General features: G+C 44.0%; 1 protein-coding gene and 1 long non-coding RNA gene across 9 annotated transcripts in view; both read right to left on the bottom strand.

The window, feature by feature from the left end:
- SKIP (Shal K[+] channel interacting protein) overlaps positions 1-26,789 on the bottom strand; it is a 163,364-nt gene that overhangs the window by 13,907 nt on the left and 122,668 nt on the right. For 7 of the 8 annotated variants that reach the window (XM_070286349.1, XM_017167804.3, XM_017167808.3 and 4 more), the window contains 5 exons: positions 3,490-3,873; positions 2,805-3,088; positions 2,684-2,733; positions 2,267-2,373; positions 807-893 (listed from right to left, as the gene is read on the bottom strand). In XM_070286349.1, the coding sequence (XP_070142450.1) occupies positions 807-893; positions 2,267-2,373; positions 2,684-2,733; positions 2,805-3,088; positions 3,490-3,873 (912 nt within the window). The remainder of the gene's footprint in view (positions 1-806; positions 894-2,266; positions 2,374-2,683; positions 2,734-2,804; positions 3,089-3,489; positions 3,874-26,789) is intronic. The other variant, XM_017167810.3, reaches the window with a different exon arrangement.
- On the bottom strand, positions 9,213-9,742 carry LOC138928760 (uncharacterized). Its single transcript, XR_011445101.1, has 2 exons — positions 9,473-9,742; positions 9,213-9,421 (listed from the first exon to the last, which is right to left on the bottom strand). It is a non-coding gene; the product is annotated as an uncharacterized lncRNA (long non-coding RNA).

Genomic DNA, 26,789 nt, shown 5'->3' with positions numbered 1-26,789 from the left:
TGTACCAGAGTGTGTGTAGTTATGCATTATGGATTTGCTAACTATTGTTGTTGCCTTTACAGCTGCTGTTGCTTCAGGTGTTGCTGCTGCTGCTGTTGCTGCTGTCTGTCTATCTGTTGTTGCTGTCGCCGTTGATTGCATTTTGCTGCTTGTTTTTAGTTTGGCGCCGTGCGCGCTGTCATTAATAATGAATGTTGACGGCAATGAACTTTTAAATGTTGCATGCATCCACACGCTGCCACTTCCTCATCCTCATCCTCATCCCCATCCGCATCCTGTTTCTCGGGCCGGCTCCTGCCGCAATTGTTGTAGTAGTTGGTGTTGCTGCTGGCATGCCATTACAGGTAAACGTGCTCAAAAGCAACAGCCGCAGCTTTCGTGTTGAAATTGCATTGCAAATGCAGTCAAAAGGGGGGCCCTCCGTTGGGTTGGATACAAAACTTTGTAGCGTGTTGTTGCTGCTGCTGCAGTTTGTGCAAATTTTTTGTGTTGTTGTTCAAGTAAAAATGTTGTTGGCTGTCGCAGCTGTTGCAACAGCAGCAACGAAGCAGCAACACCGGCAGCGACAGCAGCTTGTTAAATTTGCAGCATAAATATTTATGCGACTATTCTAACCATTCTAACTAACCAAACATCTCACTAACACACACACACACTGTTACATGGAAAAGGCTCAGAAAAATAAAGTTCTTAAAGAGGAAGAAATGTAACAATATTTCTGCTATCTTTAAAAGTCTTAATAATACTTAAAATTCTTAAAAAGCAGCATTTCATTACCTATTTATTTCTTATTTATTATTACTCACCCTGTGGATTGTCTCCTCGAAACTGTGCTGCTGCCCGCCAGCTCCGCCGTTTATCATTTGAAAGTGCCTCAGACGATCGTTGGCCGCCTGCAAGGATGCGAAAAAAGAATCAATTTAGGGCAAAGTTTTAAATTCATTTCAAGGCCCAAGAAGGCTCTGGCTCAATCGTCTGGCTTATTAACTTTCTCAAGTATGCACAAAGGTTACGCGAGGGGAGGGGCGGGGCAATGGGAGTGGGGCAAAAGGCTGCTCATAAATCAAGGACTCCTTGAAAGGGGGCCAAAGCCCAGCATCGTGCTTTATCGCCATTAGGACGCCATTTTGTATTTCACACCTTTCAGCGGGGCTTTAATTTTTAATTAATAACGAGTCAAGGGTCAGGTTAGGGTCGCCCTTCGACCCTTCTCGGGTGGCGTTTGTTTTCTTATCATAAATACCAAATCAGGTGGGAGAGAACAGAACACATGGCCCCGACCGAGGGTCCAGGTGAGTGCTGTTTAATTATATTTTGAAAGGCCATGGCTACTGCCACGGTGCTGAGTAGGATGCCGCTACTTAGGCACATATCCTTAGTCATTTCCTGCGCTTATCTGCAGCAGGTCCTGGCCGGATTCCCGTCTTTTTTTTTTTTCTTTCTCTCAGCTGTGCGCCTTTTTCTCCCCGGCAGTTTATTATTTATATTTTTTCCTCTCCTTTCTCCTTTATTTATTCTTTTCTGCGCTGCTTGTGAAAAATTTATGCATGTCCTTGCTTATTTATGAGCAGCGTCGCCGTCCTGTTCCACGTTATCTCTGCTCCCGGCCGCAGTTTCATTGCCAGGCTCAAGAATAGTGCCGCCTGTAGCAGCTGGCTCCAGGTCCGTCTCCGTCTCCGTCTCTGATGCTTTTCCCCAAAGGTTGCTCTAATCAAAGGCGCTGAATGAATCCTTTGTGAGTGGTGCAGATAAAGCGAGTACAGCAGCTCGAAGGGAGGGGGGAAACGGGATAGAGGGACGGTGCAGCCAGGATGAGAAGTGGCAATGTAGACATGGCCGCTGGCAAAACATTTTTAACCTTTTCAGCTGGCAAAAGGAGAAGCTGCGCGCATAAAAATTTACATGTCCCCAGGGCCAAGATTAAGTATGCTTCCCAGTGCTTCCCAGAGAGAGCGTACGGAGCACTGAGCACAGGGCGAGTCAAGACGCAGAAAGTCATAAAATGGCAGCCTAAAAGAAGGGAATTCAGGGAAAAGGAAACCAAACGAAATGCGAGCAAATAAATTGAAAGAATTACCGCAGCAGTTGATTCAAATGAAAGGCTGTAACCGAAGTTGGTGCGATGGGAGCTGGGGACAGAACTTGTGGGACAGGACAAACAATTTGCTTGCGGTCATAAAACGAAGCGCGAAAATGAGTTTCAGTTCGGGCAGGAGGGGGGTGGTAGGGTTGGAAATCGGGAAAAGGCATTCGGGGGAGTACTTACCCTGGCCTGGGCGCCATTCTGTTGATTGTTCCGATCCCGTCGATTGACAGTCTTCAAGCCTTTCAGAAGTCGGGCTAGCGTTGTGCGTTTCTTTGTCTCGCGGCCCTCTGGAGAAGTCGTTGGGAAATGGAAAGAAATTGAATTAGTGAGGGAATTCAACTTGGCGGCGGCTGATTTACATATTATCTCCTTTTTTTTCGCATTTGCATACCCTGGCAGAGGGCGAGAGTCAACAATTTGGATAGAATTTTAAACGAAAGCCTGGCCAAATGACTTTTTTAACTTAATAAATAAGTAGCTGAATATTTTTTGTAATGTAGTTTAGTTAAAATTGTAGGATAATGAGAGGCATTTATAAATAAAACATTGACTAATATTTTCTGCCAGGATATGCTGGTTCTTTTTTTCTTTACTTACCCGCTGTCGGTGGAAATTCATAGAAATACGCAGATCGTGGACTCAGGCAGCTGTTGGAAAGATAGTCACAATTAATTATAGTCCTTTAGAGATTCAGAAATCCCAAGAAAAAAACACTCACTTTTGCTGCACAAAGTTCATGTGGGCAACGTTCGGAGGCAACGTCTGGTGCTGATGCGCTCCCGCCTGCTGCGACTGTCCTGGCACAATTGGTAACTGCTGCTGCTGCTGTTGCATCTGCATTTGCTGCTGCTGCTGCTGTATGCTCTGCTGCGTTTGCAGCGTCTGCTGCTGCAGTAGCTGCTGCTGCTGCGTCAATCCGCCGCGTGCCACTCGCGGTGCAAAAACGCCGTAGCCGAAGCCGTAGATCTCGTCCTCCTCCTTGTCGGACAGACAACTAGAGGGCTGCAAGAGGAGGGTTGATTCAGGGTGGAAAATTAGTCGCTTGTTTGGAAAATCTACGGGGGAAAGACACAACTACATGGGCATGCAAATGAAAGTGGAGTACTCAAGCAAGCAAAAAATATTTACACAGTATTTTTAACACACAATTAAATAGATTTATTCGGATAGATGCTTAATGGTTTTCATTTTCTCATTCTTTATTTTATTTTTGCAACGCCAACATCAATTTTGGTGGAAATTTCGTTCTGTTTTCATTTCGGATCTTGTAAATATTTTCCTTTTGGGGGTGGTGGTGGTGGCGCCTCTAATGGCTTTTCTTTTGTTGAGTGAATCGAGTGTTGGGAGAATGAGGCTGAGGATGAGGTTGTTTTGTGGTGGTTCCGGGTCATCGTCATACATACCGAGTACTTTCCGGGCACATAAATGGGCTGGCTATGACTATTGGGCAGACCGGCGCCGTGCATCGAGTGACCGCGATGGCCGTGCTGCTGCCGGTGGTGCAGACCTATGCCGCCGCCGCTGCCTCCTGCACCGCACCCGGCGCTGCTGCCGCCACTGCCACCACTGGCTGCGCCGCCGCTGCCGCTCCCCGTGCTGCCGCCCGCCCCACTGCTGCCGGCACCGCCGCTACCCAGCAGCTGGCCGCCGACGCCGTGCAGCGGACTCCGATCCGCCCAGGCCGCCTGGCGCGCCCGCTCTATGGCGCTGAGAATGTCCCCGAAGGGAGCCATTAGCAGCTCACAATAGACGGAGGCCAGGCCCTCTAAATGGCCACGTTGTCCATCCTGCAAAAGAGCGAGAAACGAGCAGCAGAGAAAGGTAAGAACGGACTCTTGGCCAAGTTCGGAAGAGGGAAGAGCGCATGAGGAGATGCGGGGATTATGAATGCTAATGTGTGCGCGGGTTACAGTGGGGCTAATAAGATGAATACCGGATGAGATGTTTATAGAGATGGAGATGGAGATGGTTGTGGTGGTTGTGGAGAGAGGTGAAGGTTGGAAAATACACAGAGACAGAGAGGTTAATGATGCTATATTGATGTTGGCGTTGGATGGGGTTAGCGGTTTGGCTACTGACCGGGTTAATACTAATTGACGGGGGGTTAATTCGCTTATCCCACTAATCAAAAGGGGCAATTACTTGGCTACAGGTAACATAGTTGAAATGACGGGGATAATGTGGGGACAATGAACATGATCTTAGCCATAAACACGTTACTTTTGGGGGTGTTACGTACTCTGATATTGGGTTAAAAGAGACAGTAAGATACCTCTTCTGGTTACATAAATATTTATAATTTATTTCATATTTGGTTTAAGGAAGTTAGAGAGCAAGCTTAATATTTTCAAGAGGCTGAATGATGTGTATAGGTGCATCCCTTTATAATGTTCCCAAGATATCTCTAAATATTACAATACTAGTAGTATTTGCCTCGTAGTGTACTCCTCTTGGCGTAATTAAATAAGAGCCCTTGTGCATGCAGGTTTCCCTGTTTGCCTACAATATGCCGCTCAAGTCAAATTAGTTGGCACAACTGCCGTCGTCAATTGCCACAAATAATTGAGTCTGCCTCCCGGGGAAAATGGCGCTGGAGATGGGAGGGAGACAACTAAGAGCTCCCAGTAACAGTCGAAACCTAATGCACTTAGTCTGGGCATAAATTATGGCTACACCCACGCATACACATTTGTGTTTAGGGCGGTAGCTACATCTCTTGCCTGATAAAATTGTTAACAAACTGCCAAGTTAAATTACATAAAGCACTCACACACACTCTCGTAGCAGAGCGACAAACAATGAGCTTCCCGTACGCACTTTTTCATTGCATACCTGCAGGGGCAATTTCGCAGGACGAAAAAAGCGGGTCGGAAGTGAAGGTAACTCGCGGATGCCAACCAGGGGGTTAAGAGAGATTGGCAGTGGCAGGGGCAGAGCCGCCCGCTGCCTTGACACTTTGAGTGGCGCCCTGGGCAATGTTAAACGCTTGACATTGTTCCACGGCTCTGGTGCTGTGTTCCCGTGCGATGGCATCAATCAAATATGACACGCATTAAAATATCGCCCGATTCCTGCCGCAGCCACATGAACTCTGGCCCCATGTCCTACCTCCTCTTTGGCCCTTCATGTGGGGCCATGGGGAAATTGACAGGCATCAGCTTGCCACCTGGCCTGCTATTTTACCTGGGCATCTGCAGAGTGCCCGTTATGGGTGCGTTGTACTTTGACGTATGAAAAATACCTGCCACGCTGCTCTATGGGGCTTATTATGCCCTTTTTGTGGGGGTCTTAACCGATTTGTCACCTCAATGGCATAATAAGTGTATTTGATTTATCTTGAGAATCACTTCTTTAAGCGAGAACTTTGAGAGCTTTAGAAAATGTAATAGAATTTTCTCAATTTAAAACTAGTACAAATATTTCGGGAAACCTGTATCATAATACATCCACGAAAGTTGTTTTTCCACAATGCCGCATTTTAGAAGAATTTATATAATCAAGCATTACTTTAGAGTATTTGATACTTCGCCTTTGTAGCTCAACAAACTTTCCTCTTCATAGTTAAATTGAGCTTCCCGCCCAGACATGCGTATTTAGGAGCTCAGGCTTTGTATATATATTGTGCAATTTGCGAGGAAATTGCCACGTTTAGCGTAATTTTTGCTACTTATTGCCTCTTTGACTAGGATGCCAACAGAGAAAAGGGAGAGTTTCGTAGCCTTTGGCCATACTAAAAGGCAGTCAAGTTCCATTTTCTTATTTTTCCCCTCGTTTTTTTTTTTTTTTTGCTCTTGCTTTACGCTTTGGGTAATTTCACAATGAGCCCTCGAGGTGGCTGCCTTGTTTGGCCTTTTCATTAAAGGTTAACTCGGAAAGTGTCAACTTTTGATGAAGGGGAGAACGAAAGTGTTTTTTGCCCTTTATGGCTGACAAAGTGTGTTTAATGCTCGATTGAAATGGGACTTGGCCGGGGTCCTTAGGCCGCAAAATGATCGGATCGGATCGAGGCTGTCTTCGTTTCAATCAACATCGTTTTTATGACTTATAAACTGACTTGACTTGTAGCAATTGTCAGCCGTTTCCTCGTCCTGTAAGCAATATTTGAGCGGAAATCATTCAGCGTCTCATTATGCTCGTGCACAAATTTATTATGCAATTCCGAGTTTATGTCTCCACGCAGTAACAGAATCAATTTCATTCCGAGATAAGGTTGAAGACAACTATAACACCCTTCGCCTTTCAGGGGTCATCAGGGCAGAGCTTGTCCAAGTCGTAAGAACAAATTCATAAAGTCATTTGCAATTTTGCTGCCAAAGGAAGTGGAGACTTGAGTGCAGAGCGAACGGAAATGCCAACTGACAGAAAGTTAGCTCCTGCCAGATGGATAAACTTATAGATATAGACACTCACGTATATGTACATATATCGCACTTATGCTCATGGCTATACGGCTGCGATGTGTTTGCGAGCTGAACGAATTCATAAAAACCGACTGCGAGAGCAAAGCAAGCAAAATAACTGTCGCAATAAAATAATTTATTGAAGTTCTGCAATGCCAGCGACAAATGCAATAAACTGCGAACTCCGCCTTGGCTCACATGACGTATGCGTTATAAATTCATTTTCAATAGCCCAGCAGGAGCAGCGGGATCGGGTTGAGCATTGGGTGGCTGATTTTATTGGCAACTCTTGACACACATCGCGGTGCGAGAAAAACGCGCCAGACCAAGACAAACAGCCAAGCAGCGCAGGCAGCGCAGGCAAGTCAGTTAGGGAGCCTGCCAACAACATCCCAGGACATGTATGGCATGGAGGATATCATGGAATCCGGCAACTGGAAGCTGGGCCAAAGTGATGTATGAGTTTAACGCCCTCACGTCCACGCAGACAGCAACAGCAATAGCGACAGGAGCCAAGGCGAAACTTATCTAAGCTCAGAGAAAAAAAAATATCAAACGAGGAAATATGTTGCCACCATATATTGACAGCATGAATCAGGGGGAGCGGAACCATCGGGCCACCGACTTTGGCCCAGGATTTTTGGCAATGACAGCGGCTAAGTAAAGGGCGTGTAGCATCGCAACATTTTGGCAGCGAATTCTGTTATTGCCGCCGCCAAATGACTTTGTTTATTTGTTTCATGTACATTCCGGTAATCAGCCCGGCACAAATTACACGCCGGGCTAATAACTTTTGACATGTGATTTCGCAAGTGGCGTTAAGTCCGTGCCGCCAGCTCCGGTTTGCTCATTAGGCCTGTGGAACCCTGAAACACTCGCTGCGGCACTGTCCATTTTTTCCGCAAACTTGGCTGGCGGCCACTCGACTTGCTGCTAATTGATGACGTCTGTCCAGGGTAAAATAAAACGCATTTCGCGTCGGGTATATGGATATTGTTATGTGGTTTGCTTTTCAGCAACTTGAGTAAAATATTTACCAATTTGTTAACTAAGAATTTTAACTGTAAGTTAACTACTTTGAAATAGATATCGTGAGCTTACGAGTTGCAAGAAAAAACTCCTATAGTTTTATAGTAAATAAGTTACAAATTGTATCTAAGAATTAATTTTTTGTCTCATGCCAATAATATTTAAAAAAGAAAATACATTTAAAATAGATTTTGAAGTATTTAGAGGTCAATTTTAATTTACAAAATATTTAGAAACGAAAATATAGAGTTAGTTTCGCTTCATTATGTAGTATTTCCTAACTTTATTATTTCTTTTTTCATAATAAAGAGCATTTCGTCACCGAGTAAACCCAAATCGAATATATTCCGAATCTGCGCCTGACTAAATCCGTTTAATGAGCAAACACAACGCACGCAAAATTACAAAAGAAGCTCAGGAGGTTGGGCAGGAGGGCCGACTGGAGAGGATTACTTTCCGCTGCTGGTCAACCAGAGCCTGGTATTTGCACAAGACTTCGAGAGCCACATGCAAACACCAATTAGAGTGACCGCAAGGCAAACAAAGGGCATCAATTAGGGGGACAGGACAGAGGGCCCGCCTTTAAGTTGACTCATCCCTGCGTTCAGCCAGTCAACCCATTTGCGACTGCCATCAATTGCAAATTGTAAATCGCAAAATCTATTTGCAAGTCACAACATGGCACACAATTGCCTATCGACGGATGGCTGGGTAGATGGATGGATGGATGGATGGATGGTGGAGATCCGTTTCCGTTTCAGCCGCAATCAGCTGAAAGAAATCAACTGGAGCGTTGATCCACGGATGCTGTCTGATGCCGGCGAGCACTTAAGGGTTAATTCCATAAATTGTACATCAAAGCGGCGGCGAGTGGAGTCGAGTCGAGTTCCTGAGGCATTCCGCCCTGCAGTTGACAATTTTTGAAAGTCAGTGATTTGTAAATAATCCTTTTATAAGCACAATGGCTGCTCGTTAACGGCAAATGAGTTTTGACATGGCCAGTGGACACTGGGCCTTAACTTTTCGCCCCCGTGCCCCCCCTTATCAGATACACCCCTAGATGTATACACACACACACACGCCCTCGCTTATCGCTGTGTGACAATCTGGGAATGAGGCTCTGAATAATGCCTGGCCATTAACACAGCCATCATCATTATCATCATCGTCGGCGGCATCATTATCCTCATCATCATCATCACCGTCGTCGTCCTTGTCCTTATCCTTGCTTGCGTTTGAACCCCCTGTGAACTGTTCCCCATTCTGGCCGGCACTTTCAGCCAACACCATCCTGCCGCTTGTAGTTCGCTGTTTGGCTGTTGGTTTCTCCCTGTTAATATCCCGCATACATGCAAAGTTGTGCGCCTAGGCGGAGGTTTTCCATTAAGGAAAATGCTATTTTGTACTTACATCCTTACATGAGCAGGCAACAAGCTCCGAGACTCGACGAGACCAAAACTATGTTAAGTTGTTAAAAAGCAAGCACAAAACTTGGGCCAACTCTTCATGGAGGAATTCATTAGCCAAGCTCGCATACATATAAATATCGACACGAGAAAAGCCGAAGGATACACAGAGAAAAGGGATTATCAATGATGACTTATTGAATTTGGAAAATATAAAATAATATTTAAATATTTATTTGATTTCCTCAATTAAGACATTCCTAAAAAATCTAAAAGCTGGACTTGAAGCAATTGAAAATCTATGACTTCTGATTAATATATTTCCCAAATACATTTTATATTAAATTATCTATAAATGTATATTTTTAAATTCTCTATTAAAATTTTCCGTGTACAATCCCACAGAATGAGAGAGCTGTTGAGGTGGATGTCTGCATGGCGCGCTGCCTAAAAGTATTTTCTAATTAAATACTCATGTTTTACAATATGACGCTGACATTCTGCGGAAATGCCTTTTAATTTTCACATTTGAGATGCTTACACACACTCACAAGCTCACAGACAGGCACACATACTCCATCCCCTACTGCCACCCCTTTCCTTTTCCGCTTTCAACTCATTTCGCTTGGCATCTTTCATTCCATCCAAAACGTGGCACATTTAAGTTTAATTTGCCAGAAATGAGTTTTAGTTTTCCACGCGACACACGGCGCACAAATTTCATCTTCAGATGGTTGCCCTTTTGGTCTTTTGCTGTGTCATTTCCGTTGGGTGTGGGTGCCACATACATTAGCAGCAAATAATTTAATTTCTCATTTGTAAGTGATGGAAAAATCATTTCAAACATAAAAAGCTGGATCCAGCCAGCTGGAGTGCGCCAAAGGGTTGGCGTATGTATGTGCGTTCCGCAGCGGAAAAAAGGCAAAAATTACGCATACGCCGCGTTTCGCATAAAAGTGTAAAAGTCAGACAGCTGCAGGGCAGGGTTCTCTGAGTAGGAAGAGTCAAACGAGTGGCATTACATTTCAATTTGAGTTCCCATTTTCCGTTTCATTTTCATTTCCATTTTTCCTGTCATTTAAATTTAATTCATTTGCATTGTCTCTGCAGCGGCGGCGGGTTCGTGTTCTTTTGTGCTTTGCCGTGGAATGAAATCAGCCATAATTAGCATAATATTTCATACTTAATATAATTTAAGTTGGCAAAATGCACGGCACTCGTCCTCGCCCTCGTCCCCCCCTATGTCTCCCACTCCCACTTCATGGCTTGGAGTGACAGCCATGCAATGCCCAGGACAATGGCAACCGAGTCCTTGCACTTCTGCGGGGTGAGACTCGCCCGTTTGACATATGGCCACGCAAAGTGCAGCGTTTGATTGCTGCACCGGCCCGCTCCTCTTCGAGCTTTTCTATGGATTCCCCTTTGGTTCTAGCCATCGCACGGTCGGTGTCTGTCCACCCCTCTGTGCGGATACGCACGTGCCCCCCGGCTGCTTGTCTTTGGCAATTTATGCGCTCGCCTGACGCAATTATGCGAAATTTTCGCACACAGCAGGAGCACGGCCCGCTCCCATAGGGAATGGAGTGGGCGTGGCTAAACGCTTGTCGCGGAGGCGGGGCATTTTAAGTTTGCTTCGGCTTTGGTCTGCTTTAGGTTTTGGTTTGGGTTTGGGTTTTCGGTTTGGTTTTGGAACGGGTCGGTGGTTTGTGCAGCGTAATTTAATTACTTTTTTGCGGCATTTATACACAATGATGATGGGGGCGGTTCCAGGATGGACAATCATTTGTTGTTCTTGTCCTGCTGCTGCTCTGCTCTGTGGCAATTTAAATTTTCGGACGGTCTGGGAAATACTTGAGGTCATATTAGAGGAAAATTAATGTTGTTTTAATTGTAAATGAGTTTGCAAATGGACAGCAGACAGCGGTCTGGCCTTGAAGGGAGATTAGAGCATGAATATTCCTTATTGCGTCTAGACTCGGAATGATTTATAATTTTTGAGTAAAAGGGATCTATCAGAAGCAGTTTAAAGAATGGAATTTACAGGTTTTCGAAGGCTTTAAATGTATTAATTATACTTTAATAACCAAGCTAGCAATGAGTACCTATGTGGCGGATATTCAAAAATAAAATAAAGCTAAATATTGAAAACTTAACTATTTCTACTTGCATTATTTCTCTTAAAAAGGTTTAACTTGTTTTAAATGTTGGCTAATTACACACGTTCAGTTCAAGCCTACTCCTTTAAGCCTCTACCAATGACTGATTTCATTTCGTTGGTAGACAAACATTAGTCATAGAGTTGTCAGTCCAACCCCAACACAGCAAATTGGCATTAAATGCACAATCGAACAGGGAAAGAAATACTCAAAAAAAAAAAAAAGAAGAGCCAACAACACCAAAGTACATAGACTAATCTCCCACAGAAAAAAAAATAAAGAAAAAAGAAACGAGGGAAAATGGAGAAAAGTGGGGAAAATATGTGTGTAGGCGTTGCTGTGCGAATGAGTAAAAGGCACAGCCGACTGACAACAGCATGAGAAAGTGCCAAAATGACTAACGCACGTATGAGGAGGTGAGCTGGGTTGGGGGGTAAAAAGTACGGCGGGACGTAGGTGTAGGCCTTGGGAGGGGCGGGGCGGATGAGGTGAGAACATGACTGGCAGAGCAGACTGACAGACAGACAGACAGCCAGAGACGGACGGCGACAGACGGAGACGGAGCGACTGACAGATTGAGTTTCATTTCGGGTGGAACACACGAAACCAAAGTCAAGCGAGGATAGCACCCAAATATTTTGCCAAATTACATTTCAACAGCCTTGGCCGTTACTGTAACACTCTCAGATACCCTTTTCACGCGATATCCTTTGATGATGATGATCAGCTTGATATACTAAGATAAACCCGAATTACCTTTGGTTTAATATTCATCTAAATATTTACAAAAATTTTATAAAATTTAAGTACTTTGAAAATATGTTAAATAAAATAATATTATAAATGTAACAATAAAATAACATGAAATTTAATTAAGTTTTAAAGGCTATTATGGTCAAATTCTTGTCAGAATTATTTCTATATTTTATATCTAATTGGTTTTCCTTCTCCAAAACAAGGTTTACTTCCTATATTGTTTTACTTTATTCCCTTTTTCCAAAAACTTTCACCCAAAAGTGTATTTCAAACTTCGATCACAGAGTTTCCTTTTCCAGCACTATTATTTTCCCTTTTTTTCTGCTTTTCCAGCTTGGTCAGTGAAGGAAAATTTCCACATTCGGCACATCAATGTCAAATTGAGGCATCGGTCAGACAGCAGACGCTGGCACAGGCCCGGGTCCGGGCTCTGGTAAATGCAGAGAAAATGGCCGAGAGAAAGCCAGGAAATTGCCAAAAATTCGTGTGCGTGTGCGTGGGCCTCATAGTGGACATAAAACGAAATGAACAAAAAAGATTTCTATCTCGAGCGTGGCCACTCGAATGGTCAAAGTTGCTTAATATGACAGCTGCTCCGTCGGACGGGAAACAAATGAGCGTGCGTAATAAATGTGGCCGACGATGAGGACGAGGACGAGGGTTCAAAGTTCGTACCAAGAAACTGCAATTGGGGGGTTGGGACTGAGGACTGGCTCCGCTTACCGCTTGTTAAGGCGCCAAGTTCTTTGTCATTTCACCCACCGATGCTAATCCGTGGCATCAAGTCGGAATGCTTAAAACAATTTACTTTGATGCGGCCAGTCGCATCGCATAGCAATCCAATTGACTTCATTTGTCCGGGTAAAAAGCAAGAGGCAAAATGGATTACGTCCAGCCTTGGGGCCATTGTCCGGGGAATCCGTTTAGAGGTTGTGTATAAGTATAATGATTGTGGCTTGCAGTTAGCCAACCCAACAATGAGGCCGCGCAGCGTTTTGATGAATTCATCCGCTCACCCCACCCTAGGGTTGCCTTGCCGCTGTTTCGCTTTCTGGCCGGGCATATGAATTGATTTGCTGTCAGATGCGGCGACTGCATGCACGACTTGCCTTTGCCAGGACAGGACTCCTCATTATGCCGCACATATGGCCACACACACACAGACACCCCCACCTCGAGCTCCCGCTGATCCAATGGATGGATGTGCCCACTTGGTATGCGCAGGCATGTGGCAGGGCTTTGGCTGTGGCTCAAGGCGCACTCCCACTCCCACTCTCATCTTGGCTGACAGTAATATTTGCCCAAATTTACGCGTTTTCTTTTGGCCCCGCCCGCAATCAATTTGCATTGTTTGAAGTTAACCCCCGAAAAAAACATAGACAATTACGTCGTTTCCAAGTCTTGAATGCCTTGGCCTTTGCTTGCTCAAAAAGTTATCAGAGATTAGATCAAACATTTTACGAAATTCAAGTGGTTTCAGAAATTTAAGTAATTTCTTATTTAATTATAATTTTATTGGCTTTATTTGAAGTCCAATGCAACATAATTTCTACCCCAAAAATTCAAGATTTTCGAATATTTTAGGGTTGTTTTAGTTTTTCTTTTAAATTGAATCTTGTGGTATTTCTTGTAGATATTTCGAAAAACATTTCTATCCCTAAAATATAATTCCAACTCCCCAAAGTATTCCCCTTAAACTGCCATAGAGAGTTCTAATCTCGGCATAATTTCATTATCATTAGTGAAAGAAAGCGAAAAACTTTTGCCGCCAAACAAGCTGTCAACATTTTATTAAACTCACAAAAAAAGGGAAGAAAAAGAAAATAGCGTAGTAGAAAAACGCTTTGGCAAAATATTTGTTTAAAATTAAAAAGGCAAATGGACTTCTCGAGGAGTCTGGGCCTCGGGCAATAAAACTTTCTTCATCAAGTTGGTGGCAGGGGGAAGTGGCATTGGCAAAGGAGCAGAATCAGCACTTGCTGGCCTAAAACTATGCTTAATTTTTTATCAGCTGCAAGTCACGGCGACGCGACCCAAAGACCAACTTTGGTCCTGGCATTGGGCCAAAAGTGGGCGTGACATCGCAGATTGTGTGCGGCGATGAAAGCCGCGGAAAATGGCGAAGGAAAATGGCAACGTTTGGCCTACAACAATTTTCTCTCTTTTTTTTTGTATTTTTTCTTTTTTTGTGAAACAAAAGCGCGTACATTGAACTTTTGAGTGGGGGAACAATGAGGAAGGGGTTGCCGGTTCAGGTTGGCAGTAATGCGCCCAAGTGGGCGTGGTGTGTCCCCCGTATGCGTCAACGTAAATAGTTCGTGTTCTTCGGGAAGAGAGGGGTGAAGCGGTAGGAGCGGCAAATGGCAAACAGAAAGACAGCAGGCAGCAGGCAGTTGGCTGTTGGCACTCTGGCAGTGGAAACGGACGCGGAGGGCAGCACCAGAAGGCAGTCGGCAGTCGGCAGTCAACAGACAGACAACAGACAAGTGCACCCTTCTTCCTAATGAAGCCAGCCAAAAACACGGGCCCAGACACAATGTCTGCCCATGTTTTTGTGCCGAAAAGTGCATACATGCTGCTCGCTGTCGGTTTTCTCACACTGCAAATAAAACGTTGTACTCTAGAGGCTTAAAAAATTATATATTCCAAGTTCATAAACACTTTATAAATAAAACATAACAAGAAGAAAGTCTAAACTTGGCTCCATTAAATGTATAAATTCCTGTATTTTAATGACTTTTCTTTCAGTGATTGAAACTGCACCCAGCAATCGCAATCTGGCAGTCATCTGCGAGGCGTACACACTTGTCAGCCCGGCCCAGGGCAACCCGTTAGACACTGTTGACAGCCGGCGCGCAAGGTGCAAGAGGAGATGCCGAAGCGGCCAAGGGGAGTAAGGGGTAAGAGGGTTGGCAGATTGAAGGAGGCTTCCGCCCCCCTTTGGCATACCTGGCCAGGGGCAGGGACAGGGAGAGGGGGCCGCTTGACAACTATCTGTCCGTTTGCTTGCCGGCTGTTTGGCTTTTAGTGCACTTGCCAATTGCCTGACCTAGAAAGTGGCGCACAGCAAACACAACCTTTCCCCATTCCCCCCGCGGCGTTCTACCTGAGTCATTGTCTGCTTTTAGTGCACTTTTGCACGTTGCTTTTTTGTGTGTGCGGCTGTTGCTGTATTTATGGCTTTGGCTTTCGGCGAGCTGTAAATCTGTTAAGCCCTTGAGTGCCACGCTTTTGTGTGGGCACAAATTAATAAAATTTTATGGAGCGACGACTTGCATTTATTATGCTAATTTCCCGTATCCATCCGTTTCTCTCCCGCCCGTAGCCTAGGATCAACTTGATTATGGCTTATCAAAGCTATTGGCGCTTTGGCAATTGCAATTTCATTTTATGTCCGCGTGTGTCCGGGAGGTGGCATTAAAAATGCAAAAGTGATTATCTCCAATGGCAACGCATGCCAGGCGAGGGTGATGTTTGTGCCGGAATTCTGATTGAATTGATGGACCTCTTCCCCCAACTAAGTGTCCTGGGGACCTTGCTTAATGCCTCATTGAAAAGAATTTGATCGCTGCAAAGCGAACAATAAACATTCCGTTTGAGGGAGCCCCCAAAATGGCATCAGTGTCACATCAATCTAAAAACGGTTCTCCACTCCACTTGAATTCGTTTAGCCGCAGACAGGCGGCAGTGGGAGTGGAACAAGAGCGTGAATGCAAATCCGCACAATGCAAATTAATATAGCATACTTAACGGGGAGCGGCAATGTGCGCCTATTTTGTGGCTAGCACATGATGATTAACTACCCTGCAAGCGGTAATTAAGCAGGGTATTTCAGTTGGAAAACCCTATGAAACCCTGTTTATCGATATGTGTCTTAAAAACACCTTGGTTTTATATTTAAATATCATATTTAAATACAAACTACAACTAAAATCTATAATGGGAATAAAATAATGAAAATGACTGATAAGATTCTTTAACTATTAGTTAAAATAATTGTATATATAGCTTGATATAGCTTGATCTATCAGTACACTTTGATACCCCTTTTTCCCAAGCTCCCTGCTGCTAGCATTTGGCTGTTGCTCATCGGTAGATTGACACTTTCCATCAAAGCGACAGCTGAGGCCGCAACAGTTGCACATTTGATTTGGCTTTGTTTGTTTGCCCGATCCTCTCCTGTCTGCCTGCCACTCCCCCACCGTGAAAATTTACCACAAAGCAGACACACTCTCACACACAGAAGCTTCCTTTGTTGTTGTTTATCAACGTTGACAAATCTTTATGTCGGCTGCAATATTTTTTGTTGTTTGGCTTTGTCGCTGTTGGTCTTGTTTGCTTATGCCCGGCACTCTCGCTATTTTTCATTAGAGCTCTCTCTCGCATGCGGTTAGATTCAGGCGTCGAGGGGGGCGGGGACGAAAGAGGATTTGGATTTAATTTATTTAAATGCTTATCACGAAAGGCTTAAATGTTGTTTTGCCTGTTGCGGCGGCGACGCTCGAAAGCGGCTTATGAAAAAATGAATTTCAGACAGGAAGTTTCGGGGGGAAGCAATCAACCCCAAAAAAGGGGGGAAATCCCCGTCACCGGTAGATAGTATATGGCTTAATTAAGAGACCCGGACGGGGAGGAATAGAAGTGGGAGGACCACAAGACAAGACAGGAGACAAGGCCACAGATGGACGGGCATCCGAGAAGGAGGAGGAGCCAGCCAAGTCAACCGCAACAGGGGAAAATCCCTCTTCCACTGCCCCGAAAACTGTTACGTTCAATTAATTATTCAAGTGAAAATTCTCATATCCTGCACTACATGCGAAATAAGTTCGACAATCGACAGCTGTTGTTGACCTTACCCCAAGCGGTCCTGGTCCCCAATCCAGTCTCCATTTTGTGTGTTTACTGTGGGCCACAATTTATGGTTGCAAATTGTTTTGCACCCGAAAAAGGTTACGGGGCGGATGAGTAACATATTCGGCTGCTGAAAAGTCAAAGGCTGGCATCCAAAGGTCCAACTGTTACGGCCACTGCTTTGCATGCCAAACGAGGATCTTCCCTCGCTCCCTGCCACCTTCCTCCCGTCAGATGTTGTTGATGATGATGATTGTAATCCGGTTTGTAAGTTATGTGCTGCTTAATTGAGTTCACATGCACATGACCTGAATTCTTGATTGCCCAAGCTCGAGACCGAGACCGAGCCGGAGCGAGAGCCAGCCTAAAGGAGCTGGTATTCTCCTCGAAAAACCAAAGGCAAATCCCTTTCCATACCCTTAATTCCAATGTGTGTGTGTGTGTGTGTGTGTGTGTGTGTGTGTGGGGTCGCGTCAGGTGTTCTGACTGCTGATGAGGCCACAGCACGTGTTGCCCTCCATTTCCAGGGGGAGGAGGAGGTTGGGTTGGATTCAAAGAAGATCCTGGCTGTTTCCACAGATAGAAGCCGTTTAACCTGCAAGTTGATTTCACTTATCCCCTTGCAGCGCTGCTTTTATTACGTAATTCTGCTGTAGTTCACCTTGCCTCCGAGGCTCCTCTTTAAGTGGAAAAACAATCTCTTAATTTTCGTAAATCTGCACATCATAATTTATTTTAATTGCCCCTAAGACCGCCTGTGAAGTTGCCCCATTACTTCCCCACACTCCCCTCTGTCTGGGCTGCCATAAAAAATGACCCAGACTTTGTTTGGATTTGAGAGAAAATGTGGGGAAATGGCCAAAGAAAAGCAATTTATGATAGCCACATGGATTGTTTATGATGTCTGGAGCGGCTGTGAAAATTTACGTGAGCCGAGTTCCCTAGGAACTTTTCGGATAACTCCGAAAAAAAAAGGTAGAAATCTTGCAATCTAGAGAACTTTTGTGGCGGAACCCGGTAGATAAATGAAACTAATTTAGTGAGCAGCTCCTCTCCTGGGAGCCAGAAACAATCTAAGCCGAGGCAAAAAGGCTTAAAATCATTTGCCCGCAAATATCCCTCAGACCAGACTAAAAAATGGTATACCCAAAAATATGTAAATATGTGCACCTGGCGCACTCTGCTGGGCCTTGGGTCTGGCCTCCTCTTCACCTCCTATCTAAGCACAAATATACTTAAACTTTTGTGGGGGGTCTGCGGTAAGTTTTTCGGCTGCTGAATGCTGGAGAACTTTTCCCGCTCCACTCTAGTCATTCCCTGTAGATGGAAAACTGTTGCTATTTTGGCAGGCAACTTTTCCATGGCGGGCGCTGAAGCCTGGCAACAGCATTTGACAAATGCCGGCAAGACGGAAAGGACACACACACAGGACAATGCCAAAGGTGGTTGTTGTGGCTGCGTTGCGATGCCCCAGAGGCTTTTGCACGAGGCTTTTAATAGTTTGATGTATGAGTGGCTCGTACTCCTCCACCTCCCCTCGTTCCACATATGCAAATTTTTCCAAAAAGGGTTCGGCTGCCATTTCCTCCCCCTCTCCTGAGAGAGAGAGAGAGGGAGTGTGTGTGTGTGTGGAAATTAACACAAATGTATTTAGTTTATACGCAAATATTTCATGTCCGGGTTTGGGGTCCTTAAAGGTGCTCTCTTCTAATGGTTGTTTCTGAGTAATGGCTTTCTAGGGTTAAGGGCAAAAGTTTTCAAGCTAATTTTAATTTCCAAGCCCAAAGAAAAATGTGAAACGAATGGTTTATTCATTAGATTTCATGTTAGGGTAAGTATTTATGATATAACCAACCTCTGTAAAGCTTTAAAAACTCTTTAATTAAGGATTTCATAGAAATATATATAAAGGAATTTAATGTTTGGGAAGGTATTTCATCTATAATTATTTTTAAGAGATATTAAATTTAAAATAATTAAATTTCCACTTGCAACTTTAAAGTGTTAAACCAAATGAGTTCAATCCGGAGAAGAGTGTTTAATCGGAAAACATCTGGCTGTTGTTGTCGCTGGCAAATAATGAACACAAGTTCAAAGCAAACATAAATAAAAATTGTTAACATTCTCTCGCTAGCTCCGCCCCCTTTTTTTCCCTTTCCCCCTTTCCCGCTTTTCCCCATAATCTCGCACACGCCCCAACAATTGAATTTGCTGCGCGGAGTGCGAGAACACCGAATTTCTATACATAAGTATATTTCTAAAAAAAAAAAAGTAAATAAATAAAATAAAAATACATCTAACAAGAGACCGGGAGAAGACAAAAACTTTTTCCTTTTCGTTTGCTGGCAAATGAAATTCGCTCGTTTGATGTGAACACGAGCTGTTGCGAAGCCCCCAAATATCCCCCCGATACATCCATGTTCCTTTTCAGTTGAGTTCAGTTTTTGTATTCCCATTTTTTTCCCCGAGCTGCCTTGGCTTTGGCTCTGTCTCTGGCTGCTTTCACTTTGGGCGTCGCCTTGTGCAATTGTTTGAATACTTTTGCAGCGCATTAAATTAGTTTCGTTTGAGTTAACGTGCCGAGACGGGATCCAGACTCAGACTCAAACTTGGACCCGGGATGGCAGCAGACTCTGACTCACTCTGAGTCAGACAAACTTATAATCATGTCAGTCAAAGGCAACGCAAGGAATTTGCTGTATGTGCCCGTGCCTCTTCATTTTTTCCCGCTCCTCGAACGTAGCGTTTCCCTGGGCTGTCAAAAAGTTGATGGAACAGGACCCCTTGCAAAACGCCGCAAGAAATTAGCCAGTTAAATAAATAAAATAACAATAGTAAGAGGAGCAGCAGAGGGTTGAAGCAGGCTTTTTTTTTTGTGATAATATAAAGATGTCTTGAGATTGTAGTAGCTGCTCAAGAAATCATTAATTTTTGGAAAATTATACCATACCTACAATATCCTTTTTAAATATTATCTAGTCAAGCCTTTCTATCTCTCCTTTTAATATCAAGTATTCCCACAACTATCTAAAGTGCGAGAAAAATATTAAAAACAGCAATTGACTTTAATGTAAACGCTGCAGTACCAGCCAAGAGCCACTTGGGCAATAAAAGTGTCGAACAAAGTCGAAAATACGTTCATAATTCCTGGCACAGCTTCTGCAACTTCCTGCTCTTCCCATTCCCTTGTCCTGCCAACCTCCCAGCTAATGCCTTAATGCGCAGCAACAATAAATGTCCAATGCTCAATGAAGCCGAAAGTTGAAAAGCTGAAGCTGGAGCTGGAGTTGAAAAGCTGTGAGCGGCGAACGGCAGCCAGACGACGATGGGCTCCTTGGAAAAGTGCAACTATTTGGCTGCCACAGCATCCTGGCATTGTTGCAAGGATTTTCCCAGAAGCCATTGAGCTGGTAATTGAAAAGCGAACGAACGAACGAACGGCAGCAATGGCAGCCAATGAAAGGCCGAATTAAAGCTGTTGACATACAAGCCGGGGCCAGGGCCAGATCTTGTCTCGCAATCCCCGGCAAGATTATAAACTTGTCGGATTGGCGGAGGTCTTAAAAGCAGCCAAAGCGCAAAACTTTGAACCCGCCACAAAATGTTGTTTATATTTGTTTTTATTTGCTACTCTAATTGAAGTGCCATTTGGCGCGGGGATGGCGAGCACACAACCCTTATGGCGAAATTATGCAATTTTCATAATGCTCGCTCCCCTTGATTGAGATCATTTGCTGAAGATATCGTCCCGGACCCAAAGCGGACCCTTTTTTACGCTGCCACGCGGCGGCACTGTTGCGGTTTGAGGGCTGCTGAGCAATTTTCATAACTTCATTTGCATTTAATAGAAGCACTCCTCCTTCCACCTCCAACTCCGCCCGGCTGAGCAAATAGGAATAAGAAAAATTAAACAAAATTGTTTGCTTCATTTCGGCATATTTTCCCTTTTCTATTTTCGGTTACTTTTTGGGAATGGCAACAACAGCAGCAACGCATGTCACCATCAAATAAATCACTAAGCGCTGTGACAGTGTCAAATGCCAGGAGACGAGGGGCATTTGAGGGGAGGATAGGGATAGGGATAAGGGCGGCATAGATCTGAAGGGTGCTGCACTGGAAAATAAGCTAAGACTTTGGTTTAAAAATTTCATTGTATTAATTTGTAACAAACTTTATGAAAAAAACTTAGATTAAACATGAAGGCAGGGCAGACAAAAGAAAATGTTGACAAATGTTGCTTCAGACGGGCCTAAAATAATAAATAATATTTCTTTTATTTTATTTAAACTTTGATTTTTCCCAGTGCTTTAGAACTCGAACTGCTGCGGATGTTGTCTCAGTTGGTAGGCGCGCAAAGGGGACAATGACCGCTCATCCAGTCAACCGCCCAGTCGCCCAACCACCCAACTTAACCCTCCATCAGCCCACCCTGCCTGCACCTTAACCCCCTGTTGCCGTGCTGCGTCACTTCATTGTTGACATTTAACGTGTTCGTGTTTGGCGTGACAAGTGACATGCTGTGCCCGTGCCAGTGTTTCTGTGCCTGTGCCTGTGCCGGTGCCCGTTCCTGTTCCCGTTCCTGTTCTTGTCCCGGCGACCAACTGTTGAGGTTGGGTTCGCGTTCGGTGTTCGGAACCCGAAAAAGGGTTGATATCTACGTACGAAAAACGTTGTTGGCTGGCACAAAAGGTAGCGTATAATTGCATAAATATGCAAATTAGTGAGTTAACAGGAGGCGGAGAGCGGGGACGGCAGCGCGACTGATGTGCTGCCTTGACGCATTGTCGCCCCCAATGTCAACGAGTGTCGCCAGACAGAGAGACATACAGACAGACAGACAGGCCCCTTCCTTTTGGGCACGCACTCTTAACAACGCCGCCGCCAAACACCACCCACCACCCACTCGTTACACCCAACCACCTGCAATCGTTACCTCAGGATGTGCGAGGCGCTCGAGCAAAAATCTACAGCATACTTTGCAGCTGCAACCAAGTGCACTTGCCTGAATGCTTGCGTACAGACGAGGGCGAAATAATAGTGTATTTTTCGTGGGAAATATTAGCATTTGGTTACTTGATTAATAAATTTTAAAAAATATAAATATTTATATATTTAAATGAAGCAGTCTATGATTTTTAATGAATAACTATTAGGTTTTCTCTTTCAAATATTCCAAATATAAATTTCTTTTTTATTTATTTTTTTAATTTATTATTATTTTTCTTTACTTTATACATAAAACTACCACAAACTGTTTCTAATTAATCGCAATCATTTCTGATAATTGAAGAAATATTCTACCCATAAATGTAGCTTTTAGCTGTAGAGATATCTGTATATTATTTTACCCCCCAGCAGCATATCAATGCTTTCACAGTAAAAATAAAAGGAATAGGGATGAGGGATGAGGGATAAGGGATGAGGGTTGCCAGCAGCCGTTGGCATTCTCCATTGAACGGAAATGTGTCTAATTTCAATACAAAGTGACTTCACAAGAAGCAAAGACGGGGAGACCGTTGCAATGCTTCGTTTTCGTTTGTCTCTCAGCAATTGCAATTGCGATTGTACTAACAAGGGACACACATGAATTCAGACACACACACACACACACACACACTCACGCAGTCTGGGGGAAAAAAAGGATACGAAAACCCCCTTAGTATTACCTTCATTTGGCAACAGTTTTCATTTCCATTTCACTGCACAAAGTGCTCTCGGGGCAGGCAGTTACAAAGTTTTCTTTACCCTTAAGGAAAGAAATATTTTTTCATGGCAAAAATAAACAAAATGTTATTTATTGAAAATTGTTATAGACTTGGCCAGACAAGAATCTTAATTTTGTAGCCAAGTTGTAAGTTCCGGGGCAGCTTAAAGGCAAGGAATTTGGATATTTTTTTTTCTGCTCCGCTAAGAGAAACCCCTTGAAACCACTTCAGTTAGCAACGTTGTTGCAGCGGTGGCAGGGCAACATTATGACAAAATGTGCATTTAAGTGCAACATTTATGTAAAATGTGCGTCTGGCAAGTTTTGCCTTTAAAATATGCACAAACATCGTGGGGTATGGATATTTCCAGCTGGGAAACTCCAGGGGCAACGTGGAAAGACGTTGAAAAAGCGCAGCTCAAGTTGGTGACGAAGAGAGCATTTTGTAAGCACCGAAAAGGGAGAAATTGGGGGATTGGCTGCCATTTGCCTCGGCAAAAGTTCAGAAATTAAGTTTGCTGACAAACGTTTGTTCGCAAATTCGAGGCAAGAGCGGAGGCCCTGCTGGTGGTGGTGGTGGTGGTGGTAACTTTGCCAAGGCATTTCTAAACTTAAATAAGCGCAACTTGCTACCAGGACGGGCACATGTGCAGCTCTCTCTCTCTCTTTCGGGGTAACTTTTCTAATGCAATTAATTTCTGCACTCAACGAGAGTAGGAGTGGGGCAAGGACCTTCCGCAGACTGGGGAAAAAGTTTTTGGCGGCGTTGCTCTCTGTGTTTTTCGCACCCAAGTTGGCACAACGCACAAATTAGTGTGGCAGCAGCATGTGGCATATGGCCTGGCGTCCTTCCTCCTTCCGTTTCCCGCCCAGCACAACCATAATGCATGTCATAATGGCTGCAACTTCGCCTCGGCCTTCGTTCGTTCGTTTGTTCGTTCGTTGCAAATTTGTCACACGCACAAATTGTTCAGCCTGCCTGCCTGCCTGCTATTTGATGTAATTTAAATTTTTAATTAGGCACACAAATTGTTTTTGGCGGTTTGGCAAATCTCTGACAGATTTTCAGCGCTTGTTGTGTGCAAAATGATAATGAAAATGTTTAAATATTTACCACAATTTGTAACGACAATCACACAGACTTACAACAAGCAGAGAGCGAAGGGGTGACACACACATAAATATTACGTTTCCGGTTTAAGTTGTTAGTTGTTAGTGAGGGAAAACTCTAAACTACATTAAAAACGATGATGAAAATTATAAAAGCATGTGTGAGTTGAATGAGAGTTATGAAATAATGTTTAAATGAGTGACAAACTCGGAATGGATGATAAGTATGTGCAGAGAGTTCGAGAGACAGGAAAACATCGAGGGAACACCGATTGCAAGGCTCCAAGGAAAGGCTCCGACACTTACCTGGAAAGAGAATAGAAAAAGAGAGAAAGTTAATAAACTGAAAGCCTAAAAGGTTTGATAAAATACTATGCATTAAGCCCACTCTCGCACAACAAATGCCTTTCAATAAATTCCAATTCCCCATCACACCTTCCATAAATCTGTCAGATTTAATTGGCCTGCCTTATCTGGCAAACGATAAACAATAAATATCACTTTTATAATTAACTCTTATGTATTTCTTGTCAATATCCCCTTCCCCCGCTGGACTAACCATATTTGCTTAAAATTATGAAGCAAAATCGTTTGCATGCCACAAAATATTTGCGTGTTAAATGAAAAACAAGCAAATCAGAATCGCCGCTTCTGCTGCTGCTGCTCGAAAAATGTACAATTTCAATCCCAAAATCCAATTCGCGCTAGACAAAAATATTTCCCTTGCATTGCAGCGGGTTAAATTTCGCTTTATTTTTTTCTCTACGATTTGTTTCAGAGTTTTGAAACATTTTTATTCGGTGTGTGTGCGTCGGGTATTTGTTGTTTGGTTTGCGGTTTCTGCGGGCGGCATTTATATCATATTTTTTGTTTGGTTTTTTATTTTACTTTTTCGGTTAGGGTTTTCTTTTTTCGTTTTTTATGTGTGTGTGTGTGATGTTGGCAGGAAATGCGCTGGCGGCGATACAGCGTTTCAATTCGTGTATGTTAATATTTATGTTTTGATTTCAAACAACGCCACCTCTGAAATATTAATGAAATACAAACACAATGTTAGCGTGTTACAGAGCTCTCGCCATAGTTGATATGCAAATAGCGAGACGACTGCGAGACATCTACACCTGGCCCTTAAAAAAGAGAAGCCCCAGAAAATTAAAGGCGAACGGGAGGAAATGCCAAGTGGCAAGTGCGGAATGTGGCATGGAAGTGAAGTTCTTTGTCAATTTGCCAGAGCTTAGAAGTAAAAGATATCCCGAAACAGTCAAGCGTCTCTTCGAGTGTGTTCGAAAACTTTTCTGCAGTTGGAAATTTATGCAAAGTCTATGGAAAGTCGCTTTTGCTTTTGCTTTTGCCGCCAAAGATAATCAGTAACTCACAGGAGCAGCAAAGGGAGAGCCCGAAAAAGCAGGCAGGAGCAGTTCACGACTTGCTGAGCTCCTAAGTATGCTACGAATTTTTGGTGGTTGAATTTGCACCCGCCTTTAGTCCTCCGAAGCCTTCCCCTCCAAAGCCGATGCCGTGCATAACAAATATTTTATTTCGAGATTAACGCTTGTCAGTACCCACTCCCAAAGTCTGAGCTTTTTTCAGGGGAGAAGGTCTTCCGATTCCCATTTTTTAGGTCTTTGTGGAAATGCAACATGAACAAATGGTTTCCTTTTGGTAACCGAAAAGTTTGTATACTCTAGGAGATAGCTTTTGAGATTATATATTCACTTTTTGATAGTTTATTTTCATCTAGTTAAAGTTAATTTTTTTGCTAATTGAAACCCATTTTAGTTCTGTAAGAAATCCCTTTAATCTTTGGATAATTTCCCAATCTTTTCCCTATTTCTCTTCACAATTTAAACACTTTCTGCTAGAGTATCTCATTCGCGAGTGGCGTGGACATAGACATTTTCCATTTTCAATTCGGTTTGTTGCACTTTGTAGCCTGCACGGAAAGAGGTTGGGTGAACGAGAGCTGAAACAGCTGCCAGGAGCCACACCTAAGTCCTGGCCTCTGAGAGTATGTGTGTGTGTGTGTGGGTGTATGTTTGTTTTTGCGAGCACAAAGGGGCGTCCATAAGGGAGAGAGACGAGGAGGCCAACATAGACAGGCAAATTCAGCTGCAGGCCAAACAAATGACAAAGCCGGAACGGAGGACTCAGTGGATGGAGGACGACATCGGAAGCTGCTTCTCCTGCCAGCAGTCGTCGTCTCCTCGTCGCAAAAGTAAAAGTGGCAAAAAGCAAAACCGCCGCATCCTCGCACGTTTTATTGATTTTCTTCACTTGCCAGTTGCCACATGCACATGCGTCGACGACCCTGGCCCTGGTGGAGCGACGCCGCCTCCTTGCCGCCCCATTTCCTCGGATTTTTCCCGCTGCTTTCCAGCCTGTGCCCCATTCAAGTTGGGTTTTTTGCGTACTTCCGGCGATTAAGCCGAACACGACGACGGCGACGTCGCGCCATTTGTTTGTAAATTATTTAATGTTACGCTTAAATTTTCCGGCTCAGCACAAGCAGCAGCAGCAGCATCAAAATCGGCTAACTGAGTGAACCTGCAGGAGCTATTGCCTGATGCTGCTACGGAAATGTCTCCCCAGCTCGGGGTGTCTTTGAACTTTTGTTTCGCTTTATGTGTCTGACTGGCCAGGACAGGACAGAGCCCCGCTGCAGTGGCTGGAAGCCATGCACTGGGCATTAAAATGGGGAAACCCAAGCAAACAAAAACAAGCTTAAAATGTTTGCCATTATAGGATATTTCTGAAAACATTCATTAAACATTTTTAAGCTTATAAGCAAACCAAGATAAGTCTGCTATTGTGTTGTGAAAAGCCTAATTAATAGTGTAATCTTCTATTGATAAGGTGAAACCAAAGACTCTTTAATATTAAGATGCATAACGACCATAAATTTCATAAATTACTTCTTGATTTTATATTTTCTACTGAACTTTAAAACTTTTAAGCATTTTCATTTTTCGCATTCTGCATGTGTCCTTTGCTGGTGTCCTTTTAACTGCTCGTCCAGACCCAGTCCCAGTCTCTCTACCAGTCCCCGTCCCATTCCCAGTCTCCATACCCAAATACCAATTGCAGACTCGGGGGCCAGTTGAGTTCTGGCCAAGAGCAGCCGCTATAGCGCTTATGTCTTTTGTTGTTCCATGGATTTGCTGCTTCCTTTGGTGCCTTTGCCTGTACGTTCTCGAGTGGTATTTAACATTATCTGCTTGAGTACATGTTGCGGTATTTGCAGCAGACAACAGTCGGGAGATGCGAGAAGGAGTCGCAGGACTGTGGCGCGGT

Source organism: Drosophila kikkawai, chromosome 3R (assembly GCF_030179895.1).
Source record: "Drosophila kikkawai strain 14028-0561.14 chromosome 3R, DkikHiC1v2, whole genome shotgun sequence".
In the NCBI taxonomy this organism is placed as follows: domain Eukaryota; kingdom Metazoa; phylum Arthropoda; class Insecta; order Diptera; family Drosophilidae; genus Drosophila; species Drosophila kikkawai.
The sequence above is the reverse complement of the archived record's forward strand: the minus strand, read 5'-3'. Positions and strand labels throughout refer to the sequence as shown.